General features: G+C 28.9%; 2 protein-coding genes across 2 annotated transcripts; one reads left to right on the top strand and one right to left on the bottom strand.

Moving 5' to 3' along the window:
- Positions 1-1,151: 1,151 nt before the first annotated feature.
- On the top strand, positions 1,152-9,895 carry LOC132934649 (uncharacterized). Its single transcript, XM_061000978.1, has 10 exons — positions 1,152-3,440; positions 3,554-3,781; positions 3,851-4,391; positions 4,492-4,717; positions 4,784-5,047; positions 5,943-6,320; positions 6,390-6,908; positions 7,881-7,975; positions 8,219-8,424; positions 8,621-9,895. The coding sequence occupies exons 1-10, from the start codon at positions 3,322-3,324 to the stop codon at positions 8,721-8,723; spliced, it is 2,679 nt and encodes an 892-aa protein (XP_060856961.1). The 5' UTR covers positions 1,152-3,321; the 3' UTR covers positions 8,724-9,895.
- Positions 9,896-12,785: 2,890 nt separating this feature from the next.
- On the bottom strand, positions 12,786-15,709 carry LOC132938031 (chymotrypsin-1-like). Its single transcript, XM_061004692.1, has 5 exons — positions 15,689-15,709; positions 15,461-15,586; positions 14,050-14,243; positions 13,774-13,990; positions 12,786-12,893 (listed from the first exon to the last, which is right to left on the bottom strand). The coding sequence occupies exons 1-5, from the start codon at positions 15,707-15,709 to the stop codon at positions 12,786-12,788; spliced, it is 666 nt and encodes a 221-aa protein (XP_060860675.1).
- Positions 15,710-18,063: the final 2,354 nt, after the last annotated feature.

Below are 18,063 nucleotides of genomic sequence, written 5' to 3'. Positions count from 1 at the left end.
CTTTTTTTGTTGTTTTTCAAGAGCTTATAAAAAACCATTGGGTAATGATATTAAAAAAATGAAAACGCTACAGCACAGATAAAGTTCTTCGCAATGCGCTGTGAAAATTTGGTAACTCTACCATAAATACAGAGCGAGTATATTTGATACCCGCAAACCTATTTTACTATGTTTAGAATTGTATTTTATAAAATGTATCTCGCCGTCGTGTGCCGTCTTGTGCTGCTTCTAGCGGAAAAACGATGAATTATTTTCGCGCGTACTCGGCGGCAGCCCCCACTCCACATAAGCTCCGCGATTTCGTAAAAAAGTAGCGACGTTGCGGCCTTGAAAACGTTAACACCATAGAGTGGTACTATTACTCAATACTTTATATGCGAAATATAATTACGAAGAAAATCATTTTCATGATTTATATTATTGTCGGTCAAGCGCCGCCGCGCCTCTGCCGCCACGCCGCGCGTTGTAATAGCAACGATCGGCACTTAGAACGCAACGTTCAATTTTCGTGATCCTCATCTGCTGTACAGTCTAACAGTTTCTTATGATAACTTAGTAAATTATACATTATTTATAAATTATATAAATAACCAAAATGTTTGTAATTAAATTCTTGATACAATTTATTTTATACATTAATTGGCAATTACACGTAAAATATTTATTTTACGTCTTTACCTGTTACACAGGCTGTAAATAGATCTGACAAACTTTTATTTTAATCAATATTTTTATTATATATAATTCATTGACTCTTGCATTAAATATATAGTAGAATGTTTTTTATTTTTATTTTTTAATATATATAAGTACCTAATACAAATTTTAAATCTGATGCAATTTTTTTTTGAGAAATTCAAATTTGAGTTCAATGATATGAAATCATTGTATACGAAAAATTAACTTTTTTGTTTTGAAATACACGCAGTATAACAGAATGATAAATTCATATTAGCCAAAAAAATTCTGTAAAAATTTAAAAATAACATTGTTTAATGTTTATGTATTTTTTAGATTTTATGGTTACAGTATGATCTATTTATGAGAATCGTTGTTTTAAATTTTCAATCCTTAGCTATAAAAATGTAACATATTATTATAATTTTTTTATCTACGAAATAATTTAAACATTTTCAAGATTTTCGTAAATGTTGTCAACATTTAAAGTTCAAATAATTATAAAAAAAATCTTGCATATGGTTATTTAATATTTCTCAACTGCTATTATAACAACTTATAAGGAACTTTGTAGTACATTTTCAAGCATTTTGAGTCTACGAATAAAATTTTATTGACATTTATAGCTGAATATAAAACTAAAAAAATTTAAAATTTAAACGTCTATTAAAAACGAGTAGAAATATTTTGAACATTTTATCATCATGTATATAAAATGATAAAATAAATATTTGATGAATATTTCAAGTACCCACGGTTATTAGCTGTTGAATAACGAAAAAATAAGAAAATCTTTGTAGGTATGTGAGTTTGTGAATTTATATTTATTTTTTTTTTTAACTGGTTTTGCCTAAAAATCTCAGTTTTTCTAAACTTTTTGTTCTTGACGCTTTTTAAAACTAGTGGAAATGATTTACTCTTTATCCCCCAAAGCACCAACTATGATTTCTACCAGAAAATATGCTGTTGAAGAAAATTTAAACATTTTTACTTTCCCAAAACATGATGATAGATACAAAAAAACACGAATAACTTGAATAAGTAATAAGCAATTATCAGGAAAAATATTTTTGTGAACATCTATATAGGTACATTTGAACATTATAGATCGAAAAAAATTGCCAAAATCTGAACTTTAAATGCTTTTAAATAAAAAATTGTGATTACGTATCTTTAATATTTTTTACTGCTATTATTATAACAACTTATGAGGAATGATGATATGTAAATTTAAAAGTTGTTTGATAATGCAAACATTTTTTTGTTGATGTACAGTGGAACCTTTATTAGGTTCCCTTTTCAAGGGAAATTAAATTTGTTCCAATTACTAAGGATAGTTTTGCTTAGGTTAGATTAGGCACAGAATTAATTTCAAATTATCAAGGCTCCACATAGAAATAAAACTATAATAAATTGAAAGTTTTTAATACCTATAAATAACTCAAAACGAGTCAACATATTTTTAAAATTATACATTTCTACCATGTATAGAAAAAGCTCTTGTAAATATTTGGTTAAAAAAAATATCTACGGTTATTCGTTTTTAAATTACAACAACATAAGAAAATCTTACGATTAGAATTTGTGTATTTTGATGTGAGGGGTGAATATCCAATGTCGAAAGAATTAACTTATTTTATTTTATATTATTCAACCATAAACAATTTTGGCCAAAATATTTTTTAATTCTCATCATAATATATAGGAAATAATAAAATAAACAAATAATATTTAAATTTTAAATTTTATTGAATTACAATAAAATAAAAAAATTGTTTGATTTGAATTCGTTTATTTACAGGTGAGTATTAGAGTATCCAATGACGAAAAATTTTGAATTTCAAACATTCTTAAAAAATTATTTGACTTCCCAGTATACCTTTTTGTTGTTGTTAAAAGTAGGAAAACTTATAAGGAATCATGCATTCAATTTTCAAATCTTAGATATAAATAGACTTTTTTTTATAATTTCCAACTAAAAATAATTTGTACAATAATATTGTATGACTAATACATTCATCGCTCCGCTTAGAATCTAAAGTTTAGGTTGACATTTTGAAAATTCTATAAAATACAGAGCGAGTAAACTGTTTTCTAATGTAAAGAATTTAAAAATAATTAATTATTATTTATTATAATATTGAATCTTTTCTGGTTTGCGTGGCGTTCCCCACTCTACCGACTAACCGACGGCCACCCCGGCCCACAATTGTCACGACGAATTGTGTTTGTATTTTCCACGGAGTTCATGAGGATATAGAAAAATATTGTTTAGACACTCAGAGATGGAAATGCATATACATTATTTATTATTATTATATTTTCGCATGAAATTAACTTTATGTACACCTCCAAGAATGTATTTATGTATGTAAACATTTTTTTGTCGAGGATTGAAGTAAACAAAGAGGTTATACACTTATACCTACATTTTGTAATTTGAATCTATGCATTTGTGAATAAAATGTTTCCGTGTTATATTTTGTCATATTTTACAACTGTATGCATGTAAGCACTAAGAAGTTGACATAATTTTATATTATATTATAACCCATATTATTATTATTAGCTATTATTGTTTATTTCATTAGTGAAAATACATAATATATTTGCGCTTATACGGTTTTATTTTCATAATATATAATGTCACCGAAAAAATTGCGTGCAATTGCAACGAATCAATCACGACGATCGGGTAAAATGTCTTTAAAAAGACGTATGAAAGGAGTTCGCAATGGTAATAAGAATTGTAAAATTGTGAGGTAAGTACCTAATACTGAATATTATCACCGAACTTATGACTGTATTATAATACTTATTCATTATTTAAATAATTATTTTTTCTTATCGAATTAAAAAAAAAAAAAAAAAATAGTGAGGATACAACTATCAATAAGCAGCCAACAAATGTATTTTTTGAATCGTCCACAACTGGAGCTGCAGATGGATCACTTCCAGGACCATCATTTGAAGTATACAATACTCCAATGTATGATGATTTATTTTGTGAGCAATCAACAAATATTATTGCTGATTCTCCTACAATAGAACCAGATGATAAATCTCTTCCAGGACTGTCGATTGAAATAACTAATCCTCCTGAGTATGTAATTTTTACTATGAAATCTGTTTTAACAAATACTGATTTAATAATTTATATTAATAATTATAGAACAACAACAGAAGTATGTTCTTTGGGTCGTCGAATAGTGGACATATTCTACGTATTTGAACAAATTAAAAAATGTATCCACGAAGGGGGTTTTGGATGTACTTTCATGGATATGGAGTTTGTACGTGAAATACGTTTTGGTCTACGGTCGCAATTTCAATTCACATGTAAAATGTGTAAAGTTAACATGAAAATTGAGTCTGAAAAAAAGGTCCCAGAGACATATTTGCCTATAAATTTAGCCGCAATCAGTGGTTCAATATCTATCGGAATAGGATATTCACAACTCGAGGAAATATTAGCTTCCACCGATATTCCATGTATGAGCAGCAGTACATTTTTATCTGGTCAAGAAGAAATCGGTGACAAAATTCATTGTATTGCCCAAGAAGCAATGAGATTAGCCGGTGAAGAAGAAAGGCGATTAGCGATCGAAGCAAATGAATTAGATATAGATGGTATACCTATGTGCACAGTTGTAGCTGACGGTCAGTGGTCCAAACGTAGCTACAAAACTAAGTATGATGCTTTGTCCGGCGTGGTAAATACAATAACTGTACAGTTATACCTACTTATAAAAATAACTAAAAAGTAATTTATTTTAAAGTAATTACCTACTATTGTGTTTTTAAAATTTTCAGGCTACAATAATTGGATATAAAACCAAAAAAATCTTATTTATTGGTATAAGAAACAGATATTGTTTAATTTGTCAGAGATCGAAAAATGCAAAAAAGTCTGCAGTTCCAAAACACACTTGTTTTTTAAATTGGAACAATGCTTCAACAGCGATGGAGGCTGATGCTGTTGCCGAAGGGTTCAAACGAAGCATTGAATTACATGGCTTAAAATTTAATAAACTAATTGGTATTTTATTAAGAACTATTTGAAAGTGACAATAATTAATACAATTATAAATATTATTTTTTACAGGTGATGGTGACTCTAGTGTCAGCAAAAGATTGTTGGAAATGAGACCGTATGGTCCTAATTTCCATATCGAAAAAATTGAATGTAGAAACCATTTATTAAGAAATTATGGTACAAAACTGGCTGCTATTGTAAAAAATAGTAAATTCCCAATACCATTGCGAAACCATATTTCAAGTAATGCAAAGCGATTTAGATCTGCTATCACTAAAGCCATAGACTATCGGAGTAAGTTGATTAGTCAAACGAAACATCAAAAAGTCTCCGGTGAGTAATAACAATATTGATTTATATTCTTATATTTGTATAAGTTAAACGATACAGCCGATAAAAGGAAATTTTAATTGCATCAAAATATAAACTCGTCTCAAACTAACACATATTTTGATGTAAAATCGAAAAATAAATGGGTCGCTCTGTTATATGTTAGGTTTGAATGAGCAACAAGCAATGATCACGCCACTGGATTTAAAATTTTAAAATGTACCTTGTCACTGTTATGAAAGTGTTAAAATGTTATTCAATGATTGTAGGTATAATATGAAAATCGATTGTTAGTGGAGAAAAAACGGAGGTGTCTGTCTCTTTTTTTAAGGCTATTTTATAATTTATTTTTATTATTATTGTTATACGGCAAACATTATTATACAGGATAATTCACCAGTGTTCCAAAAAAATTATTCACTAAACAATTTAAATTAAAAAAAGAATTTTTTTTTCTATTTTGAATAACAGAATTTTTTATATTCATTTCATTATAAAAAAATATAGATGTGTAAGCTTGCCTGATGCATGGTGAACAACACATTTACCTTGTATAACTGTATATATATACTATATTATAATAATTATTATCCAATTGGCTACCTGAAACTTTAAATTGAAGATAAAAGCATTTTTTCTGCTCCAAAAAGTGATGATAATCACAAAAGTAAATAAATAAAACAACACAAAAGTAATTATTGTAAAAACTGCAATATTGCTTAGCTTAGAATCTAAAAAATAAAATGTCATGTTTGAAGTACATTATAAAAATAATAATACACATATTACTCGTACCTACTCCATATGTTACATTATCTATATTCCTAAGTGATAATTTGTGTTTTACTATAGTATATTAATATATGTTTTAATGTATATTTAATTTTATTCTATATAGGATTACGTAAAGATATTACAAATAGCTTTTGCCATATCATGGGTAGTCATAAGCATTGTGAAAAATATTTTTGTAATGGAAACAAATCAAATGAACTTGATTTGTTAGATGACGCGGAAAAATGTGGCCTAGTAAGAGAAATAAATCAAATAGTTGGACGACTAGTTATGCACACTGAAAGTTTATTGTTGAACGTGGACAATAATGTGTGTGAACAGTTCAACAGTATTATAAATAAACACTTGTGTGGAAAACGGATCAATTTTTCATTACGAAATTCGTATAATACAAGAATTGAGTCTGCTGTTGTATCATATAATACTTCAGGTCAATTTTTACGTTCATTACACAAACATGCAGTCAATGAAATTAGTCCTGGTAATTTAGTAAAATATATATGTTATAAAAACTAGTTAAATATTATGCCAATATTGTTATAATTTATAGGTCATGTAGGAAAGAAATTTTTAAAATCCAGAGAAAAGAAAGCAGCAGCACTTAAAAAAAGAAGGCAGTTGTTTCCTAAGAAAAAATTGTTTTTGAAAAAATCGCGCGGTGCAGATGAACATTACGGCTTAGCTGAACCTCTTCTAGATGAATATTCTTTACATGACATCGAAGAAAAAAAAACATATTTTTTGCATTCAATCACATTGAATGACAATGCAAGGCAACAGTTGGAGTTAGAAACAAGAGAACAAGCAGCATGTCAAAAATGGCATATTGAACGAAAAAACCGTCTTACTGCTTCTAACTTTGGCCGAATTTGTAAACGAAGATCAACAACCTCATGTAAGTCTTTGGTTTATGATTTGCTGTACAGATATTTTTCTTCAGCCGCAACTGAATATGGAAAAACAATGGAATCAATCGCCATACAATGTTTGGAAACTAAATTAGGCCAAAAAGTTTCTTCTTGCGGTCTAATAGTTGATCAATCTATTCCATACTTTGCTGCTTCACCAGGTGAGACATAGTCTATATAACCTTTATATATTTAATATAATACAAATACATTTAATTATAGACATAATATAAAATATCAAAATATTTTTACATGGTTTCTTGTCGTTACAAAACAAAATGTAAATACTTATATATAGGTATATATAATATATATATTTATAATTATTTAATTATTTTTATTTATTCTTTATCCTTATATTTTTTTTTAATTTTTACTTTTTTGAATGAAAACATACAGTTTTAGTTTCATATTTTAAAGCTGAATATTTTTCTTAGTATTTCGGTACTTAAAAATCGAATTTAGGACAAAATTGGCATATGAAATTTAATGATGAAATTTAATATTTACGAGGAATAAATGTATAACGAACAGGAATTATACCATCTTAATTACTGGCAAGTTTTGTCAAAGTTATTTTTACTATTTACGATGTGCAAACAGGTAGTTAACAATATTGGATATCAAAAAGTAACAATAAGTTGAATTTAGTTTAGATTATGTCAAAAAAATTTCTCGTAAATATTATATTTCATCGTTAAATTTCATATGCCAATTTTGTAATTAAAAAAAAACTTTTTATACATAAATTGTTCAGAAAAAAATAATCTATCCGAATATGTAAAAAAAATGATGTTTTCATTTTAAAAAAAGTAAGTTGTATCGTGCATGTGCGTAGGAACAGTTAAAAATTTGAAATTTATCTGAAAATGTGTATTTAAGTACTATCTGTCATTCAGTTAGAACACAATTTTAATATAAGATCATTAAACTGAAATATTTAGTGGTACCTCTTAGCGTAAACCACTGTATATTTTTAAAAATGTTATTTTATAACTACCTACCTACTTGAAACCATATAAAAGATATTTTTTAAATAATGAATGTTTCATATGTTAAATATAACAGTAGGATACAGTATAGTATATATTTTATACATTTAGAAGACATGTATTTACAATTTTAATTAATAGATGGACTGATTGGAGATGACTGTCTGGTCGAAATTAAATGTCCTTATTCTGCTAAAGATCATACAACCATCATTGATGCTATAAATGACAAAAAAGTAAGATATATATACATATACAATATATATATATTATATATATTTATATCAATAAAAAATGTATCTAGATGATTTATTTAGATTAGTGCAAAAATAATCTAAGATTAACGTTTAGATACCTTGTAACTATTTATCTAGATATTAGATAAGATAATAGATGAACAAATAATTATCTAGATATTCATCTAGATAAGTCCGAACACTGCCTATATGTTATGTATATTAAAACCTTACATTTTTCAGATAAAATTTCTTAAAATTAATAAAAAATCAAATGAACCAGAATTAAAGATAACTCATGATTATTATTATCAAATTCAAGGGCAATTGCATATAAGCAAAAAAATTTATTGTTATTTTGTTGTATTTTCTGACAATTGGATACACATTGAAAAAATTGTATATAACGATGAATTTTGGCAAAACGAAATGTGCACTAAGTTAACAAGGTCGGTATTCAAAATATTATTATTAAAAAAAAAATTGTAATAATAATAAAACTATTTTTATAATATGATTACAAATAAAATACTATCTACATGATTATTGAATATATTATTTTAAGACAAAATACCTACCTATAAAAAAATTATATAAACTAGGAAATTTTCTAATAATATTTAAATAATAAATAATTGATTTTAGGTTTTATCTAGACTGTGTGTTACCGGAAATAGTAATACCTCAATATGGCAAACGACTTCAAATTCAAGACATAAAAGACCCACAAGAAAAGATTGTTGAATGATTATTACCTTTATGATGACTGATGAGTTATGGCTATATTATAGTATATTACTATTATATTATTATATTATTATATATTAATATTAATATATCTATTATTAGTATTATTATAATTATATAGGTATACTATACTCTAATTAGTATATTTTATAGTATAATATAATACTATATTTATATTTATATACAGTATATTAGGCCAAAATATTGAATATTTATAATGTAATATATCATTTGAATTATTTTTTTTAATTATACTATCGTTTTATAATATAATAAAAGCAAAAAAATAAAATAAAAATTATAACATAAATATTTTTATAATTTTTTTTTTTTATAAATGTTTAAAGTTAGAATTATTTTTAAATGTTTTGTTTTTGCATAAGTAGAATTGAAAATTTTAATAATGATTAAATAATAATATATGAATAATTCCCCATATCCTTCATTTAATAGATATTGTGTACAATACTCAACTTCTTATATTATTATATGGTTAAAAATAAAATAAGTAAATACATCAATACATAATATTATCTAGTATTCAAAATTATTTAAAACGTTAGGTACCTAATAGGTTATACGTATAATGTATATACAATATACCTATATGAGATTAAACTATCGTACGAGGTACGATAAGTACTTCAGGTCACCTATAAGTTATTACACGATGCAATAAATTTACTAAAAAATCTATTTAATCGTAAATCGTAATGAATTTATTATTTTACATGTACCTATTTCAAAAAGTAATTAGGTTATAATTAATATAAATCGAGTTATGTTGTATATAATGGAGTTAGGTTTGTACGCACTACGCTTTGTTTATTAGTCAAAATATTTCATCAAATAAGACTACAACATAAGCTTTAATTAATAAATAGATTGCGAATTGTGTGTTAAAGCAAGCGCGCCGCGCGACAGTACATGAGAAAAACAATAGTAATAAGTAATACAATTTACGCACGCAAGTAGGTACGTAATAGCAGGCTGTCTACTGCATTGACATTTGACGCGAAACGCTCAAAACGGCCGCTCGTGAAATAATAATGTACCTCTCCCGCGATTACGACGCACGGACACAGTCGCGTAGACGATGGGCGTGGTTACGGCCTGCCGCGACGGCGGCGAGACGGCGCACAACGCCATCTCTTGAGCGTTGCATACATTTCACTTTTACCACGACGGCCTCTTAATGTATTAGTTGATTCCCGGGTCATCAAAGGCTGTGACACTCCGAATTGTTTTGTATTTGTTTGTATTAATACTAATTTAATTTTATATAACGCCTGCTGAAATGTCAACACAATTACTTATTGTATTATTAATTGTATACAGATTGTAAATTTTATCTATTTTAATAAGAAAAAGAAAATATATGTCGCCCGCGGGATCGTAATTTATTTCCAAAGTGGCCCGCAAGATCATTTGTAAACCGATAGCTTAAAGCAGTCTAGCAAAGTGCGTCCTTTGCGTGGGTCCTTCCAGCTACAAAAGACGAGGATGTCCAAAGTAATATAAAATAATAATAATAATAAAATATTGTATATTAGTATAACGTACAGTGTAAAAATATGAAAAATGTATTGTCAGGTAAAAAAAGTGTCGGGCCAACATATTAGATCCGAAAATAATTAGTATTATAAGATTTGAGCACTAGAAATAAATACTATATTTGTTTTATACTATAATTTGTATTCAACCTAAATGTCTCAAGTTAACTCATATTACGGTAATGTAGGTACCAGGATCGCAGGACGGTAGTAGTCGCTTCTCCTTGTTCAGTTTCAGTTGCGCGGCGGTAATGCGGTTCTAGTGGTATCGACAGCTCGCTCGGCGGTGGCAATTGTTGCTGGTGCGATGGACATCATTCAGTCATCACGATCACAGCATACGCTCCTTATACTTTATTACTACAATGATTCGTGCACACCGCGCGCATATTTTTCCAGAAAATTGTATTATTTATTTATTATTCATCATTAACTATTTTATTAACCACCTGTTTTAGGTACAAATAGAAAACCTTAATTACCAAACAAAATATGGTTACAATATTGGGCATTTCATCCCTAAATTTGAAACTTTAAGGACTTTGAGCACTATTATAGTCTATAATAAATGTATATTATGTAGGCACGTTAAGTATTTTATCTTTTTTATTCAATTTAGTATTATATAGGTAAGCATAACTATACAAAATTATAAGTTAAAAATCATATTATAAACATGAATTAAAATTAAAACTATAAAGCGGTAATAATAAGTCAGACTATACAAACTATATAACATAAATAGGTATTTAATTTATCATGAAAAATAATTTAAATAAACTTTTCATAATTCATGTTTTAATTGGGTACATGGGCGTTGTCACGGGGTTGATATGGGAGATAGATCCCACCATGGCTTTTTTAAGTGCTAAATTTCCACATATATATCTACGTGTGCTAAATTACTCTCGTTTGATCGCTTCCTCCGTGTATTGTACATACTTGTGCGTACGCTATGTACCTACTGTTATTAACTTACACAATTGTACATGGTACTTAGGCGAGTCCCACATGACTACACGAGACAGGACCGTATAGTCTTAAACTTTTTAAACAATTGTTTTCAATCGTGGTTCTGTCGGTAAGGTTATAATAATCGCGATCTGTGTGTCCGGCGCCCACAAATAGGTGCCCGAGTTGTATTAAACGAGCTTTAATCTAAATCAAACAGATACAAAAAATAATATATACGTATGTATTTAAAATTATTTTAGTGACTTAATTGTTATTCAAATTATTATTTTCAATTGTTAAAATTGTTTATAGTGGCCTGCTAAGGAAGCTATGCTAAATTAAAGAGCTCAGGAAACATTTTTAAACTAGCCAGTCGAAGACACCAGAGACTAGAATAATATGGTTATACAGAAAGCCATAAGCCGCATAAAGGGTGAAGGAAAAAAAATGTTGTATGAGTATTATAATTTTCGGATCTGATATGTTAGTCCGAAACTTTTTTTACCTGACAATACATTTTTCATATTTTTACTGTACGTTATACTAATATACAATATTTTATTATTATTAAGTTATTTCATTATAATTATTATTATAATTATTAGTTTATATTACTTTGGACATCCTGGTCCTTTGTTTCTGGATGTATGATACCCACGCAAAAGACGCACTTTACTAGACCATATTTGTTTTATATTGTTTGTATAGTCTGACTTATAGCAATAATTACTTTAAATATACAATATTGGGTTTAAAATATAAAAAGTACGTACTTGATATTTGGAATAGTGGTTTTTTTATTGATCTAGATGTGCAATAAGAAAGGATTTTCTGATAATCATATTTTAAAGAGTTGGTCAAACAGGTATCTTAAGATTCACGGTGGAAATTGAAACTTTTTTGCTGTTTATTAATGGTTGCATTTGGTTGCAGGTTACATATGCGAATTATTTCACAAGCGTACAATTACGCCGATTTGTCCGTAAAAATAAAATGAAATAAATTAAAACAAAATAGCCCCCAAAATATATTAATATATTATATATAAATAATATTTATAATAATTAAATAGGTACTCCTAAAAATCCGGGATGATCAACTATGTCTTCAATACATATAGGCTATATTTTATCACCCACTTCACTGTGTCTGCAATCTAACGCAGGTAGATTGCTTACCTGATAATATACTGATTGCATAACTATAAGCGAGACTCACGGGCAACTCCACGCAGGATGGCTAAAAATTAAAATATAATATGATTTTGCTTCCATATGCCAATAGGCCACAGCGAATTACACCTAAAAGGAGTTAATTAATCACAATTTGTTCATGGTCAACGCCCGGTTTTCAGCTAGTATATAATAAACCTATAATATAAAATATGAATAATACAGATGGCATAATAGATTTTATTTTAATGGTACTTAGACAATTATTATTGTAATACAGTGTATACCTACCAAATTCATGATATTATGCAGTCCATCAAGAAAATACAGTCAGAGCTTGGAGTACCGTTATTTTTTGCTACTGGATGAACATGATATCAGAAACTACAACACTTCCACCAACATAGCTACGGTTGCTTGACTTCCATAATCCAGGGGTACAGAGTACATGTAACGGTAGCTGTGTTGAAGGTGGTAGCCAGAGTCAACAATCTGGTATCATAATGTTCATCCAGTAGCAAAGAATAACGGTACTCCAACCTCCTCCAGCTGTATTTTATTGCTAGACTGCATATAAAGAATTAGTTTTGTTTTTCTTTTCATAACTAACATTAGACATTTTAATAGAAAATTCCCCATAAATTGTTCTACCTTTAACAAAAAATAAAATAAAAATAATTTACCGGAAAGTTACGCTATTATAAGATATCTACGGTTTTTATTAATTATTAATTTAACTATTAAATTTGATTAGTTATAGAAGAATTATTTATAAGAGGACACAACGTCTCCGCTCAGAATCAAATTTCGTATGCAAGATTTATCATTGAATTAAAACATAACATATTCATTACAACATAGGCGAAATTTGGACAACTGATTTGAGGGGATTTAAAAAATCAGTACAGACCCGCATAATTTTTTTTAATAGGGGGATTTAAGAATGAATATATTTAAAAACTTAGGGGGGCTTAAATTAAACTAGGGGGGCTAAGCCCCCCTCCCAAATTGCACCTATGCATTACAATGACATACTCGATAAGACGACAACTATTGTACAGCAGAGTGATACCCATTTTGTAAAGTTTTGTTTAATAAATTATCCATTGGTTATTAATTAATATATACTTATAATTTATTGTTCACCAAATAAAAAATATGTGTAAATAATATTTATAACAAAAAAAATAATTAGTACCTACCTATTTTGTTTTAAATTAATAATTTGACATATCTATGAATTACTACTGGATCAGACACACAGAAATACGTAATTCAACACAATTAACAAAAATATTGTTAAAATTGCATGTAATGTAAGGTACGGTTTAACCAAATTCCCGGAATTCTTTTTTTTGATTACACTATTTACCCATTTTAAATGAAAGTGTATAAACGTATGCACACTCTGCATGTCAGGACCACCACATATATTTCTTCCCAAATCCTTGTAGTTTAAAAAAAAACTGCATACTCCATAAAGCTTGCCATTGCAAATCATTGGACCACCGCTGTCTCCCTGACATAGCATCGTCAGACGACCCGGAGTCGAACACAAATATTGTTTCCAATTCGTTTTTGTCGCAGAACTAAATTTTAATTAACAATTAAATCTATAGATAGTAAATAAATTATTTGTGTTTATTACCTATGTTTTTCACAAGCTTCTTCACCATGTGTGACGTTAGTGGTCATAATTCTTCCTTTAAAGTCCATATGTCCAAATTTATTTATTGCACCAAATCCAATACATGTACATTCTATGGCTTTCTCATCTTCAAAGTCTTCTGGTTTTCCACCAATTTCTAAAAACTTCTTTACCTTTGGGAATGGGTTTTTTAGCTAAATAAAAATAAAATAATAGTATATTATAATCTTTTCATATTAAGAAATATACGTGTATGTATGAAGTAGATATTTTGGTATATAATATTAATATATTATATTGATATAATAAGAAATTAAATAGATTATTATAAATTAGGTATGAATATATAATAACTTACAATATATATTATGAAAAATTAATATACCTAATTAATTTTAAAACGATAAAAATTTCACGATTAACAAAGCAGTAACATATTTTATACAATTTTTTTGGAGAAATTCAATATAGCCAACTTGTAAATCTAATTTTTAGAAAAACGTCGATGGTAAAAGTATTATTTAAGTCAAGTTGGTAGTTTAATTTTTACAGTTTTTAAAGCATCAATATTTTTTTGGAGTAAATTAATCCAGTACGTAATAACTTTTTCAAAAAAAAAGTTTTTTTCTGAAATTTTCAAACATAAGTAGGTAATTCATATATTAATTATAATTTATGTAATTTTCATACTCGTGGTCTGCTTTTTGAACGAGCAACGTATATATTTTCGCTCTTGTGTGTTGCACCTAATATTATGCGTCGTGTTATTTTCAGTAAATCAATTATCATCGAAAATGGTTACCGCGTTATGCGTACCTACCTATCGAAGGTAATAGAACCACAGACTGCCCTAAACCTAAAAAGACAAAAGTATAATGTGCTGAATATAACACAGTCAATTGGAAGGGATGCTTTGCCTATAAAAAAGCAATAGAAAAAGCACACCCGAAACAAGTCACTGCTGTAGAAAGAATACAACAAAAACCAGCTCAGCCTGTCACAGTAAACATTTCAGACGCGCAGATTGCTATAGTAATTAGTAATTCAAGTAGGTTCTTCAAGAGATAACAAAAATGGCACCTCAAAAGTATATATTATACAAGCGATCAGCGTTATCGTAAATGACAGGATAAAGAACCTCATAGTCACTGTAGTTTACTGTCCATAGCAAGTGGGTTAAGACTTAAGTTGTAACCGACTGTACAGCAGAGCTACAGCCACTAACCCGCTTTTTTCATTTTTAATTTGTCAGGTCACCTGTTATACACCCCGTATATTACACTAATTACAATATGGGGTGGTTGGAAGTTAACCTTGGCTATGTCATTGCTGAGAGCGGATTTTCTTAATGGATGGCCAAGTACAGACAAACGGCTATATTTTAGTTTAAAGAAAAGTAAACTGAACTTACTTTTATGATAGCTATGTCATGAGTTATAAGTGCATCTAGATTCTTAGTAATATCTACATAATCTTTTGGTATGTATGTCTCGGCTACCTTTTGTATAATATTATCGTATTTCGATCCCAGGAATACCTATATAGAAATTGGAACATTAGTTGTCACCTATTTAATTTTTTTTTTAATGATTTGATATATTACTTAATTACAATGTAAGTACTGCATAAGTATACTTACTTTTATATCTTCTTTCTCCATTTCGTATACACAGTGAGCAGCGGTCAATACGTACAATTTACTTAATAATGAACCTGTGCAAAACGCAATTAAAAATTCGCCATTCTCTTTAAAAGTGGGTATTACAATTGATACTACGAACGGATATTTTTTAGCATCATAATTTTTAGCGTTGGAAATAAATCCTTCGTTGATGCGATTAGTCAAATTTAGTTCAAAAAAATATGCCACTTTAATCGACAGTAATACAATTATTATAATTTTCATCGTGTTCTAAATGATTGCAGTTTGTAAAAATATTATTAATATTAATATATTACATAAGTTCGTATTATACATAATATTTACAAGTGCCTACTCACTTTTGTTATCATGGCAACACAATAAATTTGAACACGTATATAAATAAATATATATAAATATAAATAAACATATATAAATCTACATTGAATAAATATTAATTTATAGTATAATAGGTATGGTAATTGGTAATTATAATTTCTTAATCTGAATGTTGAATTGTAAAATTTACATGTAAAACATACAATCCTATCGATTCACCTGTGAAAGCTACCTAATTATTAAACGAAATTCTCCAAAATTGAATAACCAGGATAGAAAATTCGGAACACCCTTAGAAAATAATATTGAGGAACTTATGAAGTCTGTATCATTTATGAGTGCGTAATTTGACAACTTAAGTGCAAAACTTGATAACGTAATTCTGGAATTGAAAAATATTAAGATTGAAAACGGTAAGATTAAATTATAGAATAACCGATTATTGTTATAAGTTAATTGTTAAAGAAATTGGGATAAAAACGAATACGGAAATTAATATACTTGAAGCTTACAGAATTGATTCATTTATATCTAAACGTAGTATCATAGTTGCGATGTTAGCTACTCGCGACAAGAGAAAACATTTAATTCGAAATGTGAAGTCCGTTAAATTAACTACTGATAAAATAAGTAACAGTTGGCAGAAAGAAAATATTTATATCAATGAACGTCTTACGAAATTAAAAATAACACTTTTTTATCAAGTGAAAACAGCTGCTAAAGAAAAACATTACAAATTTGTCTGGTTGTCCAATGCAGATATTCTTGTAAGAAAAAATGAAAACACTAAAATTATAAAAATTAAATCGCTTCAAGAGATCATCAATTTATAGTTAGTACCTACCTATACATATTATGTTATTACTTGTAACATCACAGCATTTTTTGGCACATTATTTTATTATAAACAATCCACGGTTGCGCGTACCCACTCTCATACAATAGTCATTTATAACAAATAGTATCGCGCGCTAATGCGTAAATGATCACAGTATTATGTAACAGATATCCCCTGACCCCCACAACCAGTGTTCAGTGTTCTGCAGTGTTCAGTGTCCACACGCCGTTGCAGCTCACGGTCGCGCCCGGCATCATAACACCGGCAGAACAACCTGTCTCCAAAATGAAGTAATTATAATATTATTGTAAAATAATGACAACAACGCCGACACTGACCAGCCTAATTCGACGAATTCGAAGCTCCGTCGCCGAATCAACTTCTCTCTTTTTGCAACTCAAGCAACTGGCGACCTGTCTACACGTCTTCCATTTTTGCAACCGACGACCTTTCCACACGTCACGTCTCCGAGACCATCGACAGAAAAAACCTCGTGACTAACTGACCACGAACGCCGTCGTTTTGAATCTGGTTCTTTTTTCGTGAAAACACCGCCATGATGGGCTAAGCTCCAACGATGGGCCACTGGTGGCCAAGTAGACCAAAGATGGAATTTCCATTCAAGGCACAGCACAAATCGTCGGTCGTTGTCAAATATCTTAATATATTTATTTTGTCTCTTTCCCTGCCCCCCCCCCCCCCCCTACACAAGTACGTATATTGTTGAGGCGTCGCAAGACGCAGGTCCTTACATTTTATATTCTCACACATGATTTTTCCCGGTAACCCTGTGAGGGCAAATCATGAATGATTTGGTGCGTCGCCTCCCGTGGGCTGAGAAAAAATGACAGAATTCCATAATTTTACTGCCATTGCCATGTGCCAAATTGATTATTATTTTTTTTTGTGTATGCATTGCCATGTGCCAAATTGATTATTATTATTTTTTTACCTATATTACTATATAACCATGTAAAATACAATCACATGATTACCTAACTTATTCTTATTCTCAATTCATACAACCTTTTTCCCCTTTATATAAATCTTTTAAATTCATTTTTTTATGCGTGTAACAAAACCTATGAGTTCCACCGACTTGGCCCTCGGATCATACGTGGTGCGACTCATAGGTCACGAACAAAGTGTGCCCCTTTGGTCGTGGGTAGTTTTTGGTGGTGTCAAAACTCCAAAT

Source organism: Metopolophium dirhodum, chromosome 1, assembly GCF_019925205.1.
Source record: "Metopolophium dirhodum isolate CAU chromosome 1, ASM1992520v1, whole genome shotgun sequence".
NCBI lineage: Eukaryota > Metazoa > Arthropoda > Insecta > Hemiptera > Aphididae > Metopolophium > Metopolophium dirhodum.
The sequence above is the reverse complement of the archived record's forward strand: the minus strand, read 5'-3'. Positions and strand labels throughout refer to the sequence as shown.

Excerpts from the sequence above, each read along its gene's own strand:
- LOC132938031 (XM_061004692.1), bottom strand. The coding sequence starts at position 15,709 with ATGGAGAAAGAAGATATAAAA. Across the intron at positions 14,244-15,460 it reads ATGACATAGCTATCATAAAA|CTAAAAAACCCATTCCCAAA; the intron begins GTAAGTTCAGTT and ends ATTTTTATTTAG. Across the intron at positions 13,991-14,049 it reads GAAGCTTGTGAAAAACATAG|TTCTGCGACAAAAACGAATT; the intron begins GTAATAAACACA and ends ATTAAAATTTAG.
- LOC132934649 (XM_061000978.1), top strand. The coding sequence starts at position 3,322 with ATGTCACCGAAAAAATTGCGTGCAATTGCAACGAATCAATCACGACGA. Across the intron at positions 5,048-5,942 it reads GAAACATCAAAAAGTCTCCG|GATTACGTAAAGATATTACA; the intron begins GTGAGTAATAAC and ends TATTCTATATAG. Across the intron at positions 6,909-7,880 it reads ATACTTTGCTGCTTCACCAG|ATGGACTGATTGGAGATGAC; the intron begins GTGAGACATAGT and ends TTTAATTAATAG.